The sequence below is a fragment of the Xyrauchen texanus genome, chromosome 15 (genome assembly GCF_025860055.1).
Source record: "Xyrauchen texanus isolate HMW12.3.18 chromosome 15, RBS_HiC_50CHRs, whole genome shotgun sequence".
NCBI lineage: Eukaryota > Metazoa > Chordata > Actinopteri > Cypriniformes > Catostomidae > Xyrauchen > Xyrauchen texanus.
Window position 1 is genome coordinate 1821256 of NC_068290.1, and position 6588 is coordinate 1827843.

General features: G+C 48.4%; 1 protein-coding gene across 1 annotated transcript in view; it reads right to left on the bottom strand.

The window, feature by feature from the left end:
- LOC127655729 (pleckstrin homology domain-containing family G member 4B-like) overlaps window positions 1-6588 on the bottom strand; it is a 55805-nt gene that overhangs the window by 15922 nt on the left and 33295 nt on the right. The window contains exons 8-14 of the mRNA XM_052143693.1: window positions 6036-6152; window positions 5831-5929; window positions 5601-5743; window positions 5320-5458; window positions 2917-3039; window positions 2581-2742; window positions 317-1149 (exon numbers count right to left, since the gene is read on the bottom strand). Coding sequence (XP_051999653.1) covers window positions 317-1149; window positions 2581-2742; window positions 2917-3039; window positions 5320-5458; window positions 5601-5743; window positions 5831-5929; window positions 6036-6152 — 1616 coding nt within the window. The remainder of the gene's footprint in view (window positions 1-316; window positions 1150-2580; window positions 2743-2916; window positions 3040-5319; window positions 5459-5600; window positions 5744-5830; window positions 5930-6035; window positions 6153-6588) is intronic.

Genomic DNA, 6588 nt, shown 5'->3' on the forward strand with positions numbered 1-6588 from the left:
GCAACGGTTATGTAAAACTGGATATTACTTGATTGACTTATTACAGATGCGGTTAGTAAGTGATTTTATCAAACTGAGATCATATTAACACACATATTGTTTACATAGTGTGGCGATACTTTTGAAACAGGAAACGGATTGGCCCCATTGACTTCCATTGTAGGTGTCTCACTGTAACCCCCATTTGTGCTGTCGGGACGATTCTTTACTTCCACTGGAAAATCAGACAAAAATACAGAGTACGAAATCAGACGATTATATCGTCTGGACTCAAATAACCAGATCTAATAATCAGCCTCACAATCGCTCCCGTCACCTGCTGTGTCTCTTGATTTCTCCGTCGCTGTGTCTGCAGTGAACTCTGGACGGAGAGGACATACTGCGACTGCGTCCCAGCGCTGGACTCTTCACGTCTGGCCGCTGTGGTTTCTTCTCACCGCACACGTTGTTGGTGACCTCCAGTCCTTTGATGTAGACGCCTGTGTACCCGTGATGACCGGCATCCACGTGAGCCTTGTCTCGTGCCATCAGCTCGTAGCTCATCGTCTTCTTCATGATCTTTTTGAGGGGCTGCTTGCGATGGTGCGTCGCGGGGGAATGCAGCGGCTCCGAGTGGCACGAAATGGACGAATCGACGGTGCAGTCGCTGTCCGTGTCGTCAAACAGGGATGGTGAGAGTTTGCCACTCTCTGGGGGAAACGGGAAAGGGAGTTGGGTTTTGGAGAAGGGGCCTGCCGAGTCGGGCTTTCCATCATCATAATCGAAAGACAGCGTGCTTTCAGAGTTCAACGCGGAAAGGGGGTCTCCTCCGTTTTGGGTCTCTGCAGGTTTATCGAACTTCTCTGGGGGGCAGGAAGTGGATTCTGTGGGGGTCAGTGGGGCAGCTGTAGCTTTGGCAAGTATCTCCTCCAGCTGCTGTTTGGTATGTTGGCATTTTTGCCAAACGGTTGTCCAGTGCTGCAGCTCTTGTGGACTGCTGAGGTTTAAAACCATCTGGTTGAGCGAGCTGAAGTTTTCCGAAGAGAACTTCGAGGCCTCGTCGTGGAAGTCCTGCAGAATGTGAAGCGCCGCAGGCGTGCAACTGACCACATCATCGTCCACTCTCAACTGGCAGAAATAATCCTTGCAATGGACCATCCACTGGTTTGCCTGAATGAGACACATTTTAACCAGTTATCATTTACGTTTCTGCAATTTGGAAGATGCTTTTATCAAAAGTAACTGAGCATTCATTCAAGGTATCCATTTTATCAGTTTATGTGTTCACTGAGAATCAAACCTACGACCGTGGTTTTGCTAGCACCATGCTTTACCAGTTATACCCGGCGTTCCAAACAACATGAATGATGCCATCAGAGGGCACTTCGAGGAGACCCCAATCAACCATGCAGAACACTGTAAACCCTTGAAATTAAACCACTTGCAATGCCACGTTTTGGGCCCATAACTCAAAGTTTTTGTTTTTAACTCAAACTATTGAGTACATCATTGAGGCTATGGGGAATACCCAAAATGCTTTGCGCTTTAATGAATTACCTAAATTTGTGTCCATTCAAATACAATTATTTAGTAGAAACAACAACATTTATAAAGCAAATCTGAGTTAAGTCTACTTGCATCTAGTTCCCCTTCTGTCACTCACTCGACGTTGTCTTGAGAGCCCCAAATCACCTCGGATCTTTGAGAAAAGGCCGATGAGAATCGGCGAGTGGAATTTGCATGCCACTCCCCTGGACATACGGGTATAAAAAGGAGCTGGAATGCCCACTCTCATTCAGGATTTTCTTCAGAGCCGAGCGGTTGTGTGAATCCCCTCAAAAAGTCGAAAGCCACTTCAACCACCCCCAACCCACCCCTCGCGCTGTGCCATCTGCCCACGGGTACGAGGCCGGCCCGGCTGGCGCTGGAGGCGATTTGGGCAGTTCAATGGGCGCGGTCTCACCGGGTAAATCCCCGCGGACCTCCCGTTCCCCAGAACGCTCGTTTGCCCCGTTGAGTTCCGAGATGAGAAGCGCTCGCCTCATAGCTTGCTTAACGTCTCTTTCGGGGCTCGCGAGCAGGATGAGTTCTCAATTGCTGCATCGGAGAGCGTACTGGCATTATCGGACGGCAATGACTTGACTGGGCTGCCACCTTCCGGTCTGCCCGCCAAGTCTGAGGCTGACGCAGAGTTGACCGCCATGCTTGCCCGGGCCACAGCGAGTGTCATACTGCGACACAACGTCGAGCGAGTGACAGAAGGGAACGTCTCGGTTACTGTTGTAAACTCCGTTCCCTGATGGAGGGAATTCTCCCGGTGCTCCCGATTAGCCAATCCGGGCCTGCGCATTTAAATCTCACAATGCACTGAGTAATAATATAATTGTGCACATGCACGCTTATCGTTATTGTAATTGATTAAATGATTAATTCAGGATCAGTTTGTGCTCAGTCTTTTAATGTCATGTGCTTTTATTTTTGCAGCTAATTTTGCAATATTTGAATCTTTATAACCAATTGATTGGCTGGATTTTTATTGCTTCATTCAGCATTTTCCCTTTTAGTGTTTTATCTGTTAATGCATATGAAGCAATTCTTTACCGATTCGTAGAACTCGTAGAGGTTCAGCAGGACGTCCAGTTCATTCTTGCGTCTGTGGCTGCGCTGAAGGACAGAGTCGACGTTCTGTTTGAACTCTAGAAGAGCCGACCTTGGCACAGCATTAGTGTCCCGCATAAACACCGCAGCTTTCTTCTGCTGCTCCTACGGGAATCAAATAAACACCACAATAACATGACATGACCTAGTTGAAAGTCAACATGTACAGTGTCCGGATTGTTGAAGGTAAATTTGGGAATGGTCAAATAATACTTTTTATAACTTTTATCTTATGGATTCCAAAATAAACAAAGATCTAAAGGTCGTGTGGACACGTACTGTGGACTCCTCCATAAACTGGACCAGATTCTGTCTCATGTCCTGAATGGAGCTCAAAGTGAGACTGTACGAGTCCAATGGAGCCAAATGTTTCTCACTCTCCACACAAAACCACCTCTTCACCTGAGGAAATATGACAAAACACAAGAATATTATCATCCCGTATTTTATCCAATAATCGCATTGTTATCTGTGTAAAATAGTAGCAGCAGGGTCCAGAAAAAAATCTGATTTTTGAACAGCCAAATTCCCATAGAAGCACAAATCAGATGCTGTGGTTGATCTCAGATCAGGGGTGCATTTCCCAAAAGCGTCGTTACCAACATAGTTCCCCGGTTTGGTGATTCCCGAAACCGTAGTTCCAACGAACATTCGCAAACAGCATCGCAAAGTTGTGTGGAACTACAGCTCTTCATAAGTTTAGACATGGGTTTCTATATCTTTCAAAAGACTTCTGCGTATTTGCAGAAAGCGCCGTTCATGTGTAACGGGATTAATGAAAAGGAGGAGTCGAGAACCGGCTTGACAATATAAATAATAGTTTAATATAAAACTGAACCAAAAACACAAACACAAGGACACGGATAGCTGTCCGTAAATCTCTCTCTCCATCCCACTGCAGTTCCGGGTGTGGGGAATCATGACCCGGCCCCGCCCTCCAACCTGCCACATTCATTCCTCCCTCGTTCTCTCAGGCCGGGGAGCCCCCGGCATGACATACACACCCCCAATTTCCCTGGGGAGGGGCGTGTCTAACGCCCTGTCTGCCGGCAGGTCATCCCCGTCTACCTGGATGAGGGTGGGGACAAGGGGAGGGAAACAAAAAAAGTAAGGCACCTACACGCCGTGACGGCGATTGTGCCGAATTAACAAAAACATTAAAAAAAAGAGAGGGAAAGGCGGTGGATGAGAGAGAGAGAGAGAGAGAAAAAAAAACACTTAATCGCCGGTTCTCCGATACACCGTAACTTGGTCCTCGGCGACTCCTCCAACCTCCAACGGACAACGGTCTGGCGGACAGAACACCCTGCCGCGTTCTCGGGAAACAGAAAGTGTCTCAACCTCCCTTGTCAGCGGTTCTCCCGCTCCAGGCGGTCGGCCGGGAGCCCCTCCCCGCTCGCGGTCTCATACCCCACCGCGTTTCAGCGGCTGGTAGGGGTCTCCTCCGCCACTGGCAGCGGTTCTCCCGCTCCAGGAGGTTGGCCGGGAGCCCCTCCCCACTCGCGGTTGCCGGCCTCATACCAAGCCACATTTCAGCGGCTGGTAGGGGTCTCCTCCGCCCCTGGCAGCGGTTCTCCCGCTCCAGGAGGTCGGCCGGGAGCCCCTCCCCGCTCGCAGTCGGCGGCCTCATACCCCGCCGCATTTCAGCAGCTGGTAGGGGTCTCCTCCCCCCCTGACAGCGGTTCTCCCGCTCCAGGCGGTCGGCCGGGAGCCCCTCCCCGCTCGCGGTCTCATACCCCACCGCGTTTCAGCGGCTGGTAGGGGTCTCCTCCGCCCCTGGCAGCGGCCCTGACAGCTCTATACAGTCGTTTAGGAGGCCCTTCTCCCTTCGCGGTCGGCGGCCGTACCTCCACACTCAGGCGGCCGGGCTCCTTCGTCCTCCGGCAGACGGCCGTGGCTGCTCCGTTGGGGTGGATGGTAGTGGCGAGGACTCTAATACGGCGCATCTCTCCTCCTTCCTGGATTTCGGGACCAGTGTAAAGGGGTTAATGGAAAGAAGGAGGCGAGAACCAGCTTGACGATATAAATAATATTTTAATGAAGAACTGATACAAAAACACAAACACACAAATGTGTCAAACAGCTGTCTGTAAATCTCTCTCTCTCTGTCCCACTGCAGTCTCCAGTTTTCCTTTATCCCTCTCTGAGGCTTGATAAGTGCTGCCATTTAGGGGATAACACACGGTTTCAGTCGGAGAACACAGCTTTTATGTGATTATGTTAATGCATATGTGCTGTTAACATGTTTTTGAAGAGTGCACATGTGCATATGTGCGTCAGGGAAACACCGAAGTCTAATGTAAAGGGAAACCCCACTATTGCAGCGCAATGCATCTGTCGCATTACAAAGTGCATGCCGCTTTCGAGTCTTCAGCTTTCTCGTATTAAACGGGTTTCTGGTGTTTGTGGAAGTTATTACTCCACACCCTGAGTAACGTCACTAATGTGAGCTCAACCAACGTGGTTCTAATGATGGATGTGCGACACAGTAACTGCGGTTTTGGGAAACAGTCGTGACTAGCTAGTTCAGTTCTGCATCGCACTACAGTGGATACGCAGTTAAGTCATTGTACTGGAAAAGCACCCCTGGTTGGTTTGGGTCAAGGCTTAGAACTTTCTGAAATGCCCATAAAGAAAATTCATGGCAAAAAATATACTTCCAGAACTTCCAAAAAGTCGCACCTCCTCATGTTGCTCCTGGGTCGAGCGCAGCTCCAGAAGAGTCTCCAGCTGCTGTAGTGATTTATTAGACAGAATGACCAGTTTATGGACCTCTTCATCCACCTGGTTGTACAGCGCACTGACCAGATCCACTGCATCCCTACACATCACATAATTCATTAATTTCGACAGCCACATAACCATTTGAAAAAGTGTTTATATAAAAGATTTAATATTGAAAATTGTTTTTGTAGCAATTAACAGGCACATCATGTGAACGTCAGGGAATCAAAAGTCAGTACCTATAATTCTCATTCTCACACATCTCGTCTTTTCTGATGCGGGCCAGAAACGTGCCGCCCTCCAGCCGCAAGCGGTTCAGTTCTGTGTCTTCTAGAATGTTCTTCATGAGGTTCTTCTGCTGACCTATGACCTCTGACACCTCCTACAACAACACATATAACGGTCAACATGATTCAAACGTTTTAAAACTAGATGAGCAAATGCATCATCTTGAAATCTCTTGAATTACCTCAGAGGTCTTCAGACTGCCGATGTTGTTCAGTGTGTCAATGGAGTTTTGAAGGGAAGAGATCGCCACGCTGCAGCTAGTTGCAAATGGTTCAATTTTCTGCCAGTTAGAAGCAAAACATACATTTTAACACATTTTTTCAACCACACCGAAGTTCCAATAGGCAAACAATTTAAAGTTGTATTGTGCTTTTCACAATGCATACCTGTCTGAAGTGAATGTAGTGGTTGTGGTCATAGGGGAAGGTGCCTTCTAAGTCTCTGGTGAGTTGAGATGAATCAATGTGTTTCTGGAGAGCTCTCAGAGACGTCACGACTTCACACTGTGGAAGAAACATAGTTATATACTGTACAGGGGCTCCTAAACTTTTAGACAGACAGACAGACAGACAGACAGACAGACAGACGGATAGACGGATAGACGGACAGACAGACAGACAGACGGATGGACGGACAGACGGATGGACGGACAGACAAACAGACAGACAGACAGACGGACGAACAGACAGACAGCCAGACGGACAGACAGACAGATAGAAAAACAGATAGACAGGTTGACAGACAAACAGATAGACAGGTTGAAAGACAGACCGATAGATAGACAGATAGATAGACAGACAGACAGACGGACGGACGGACAGACAGACAGACGGACAGATGGACAGACAGCCAGATGGACAGACAGACAGACAGATAGACAGGTTGACAGACAAACAGATAGACAGGTTGAAAGACAGACCGATAGATAGACAGATAGAT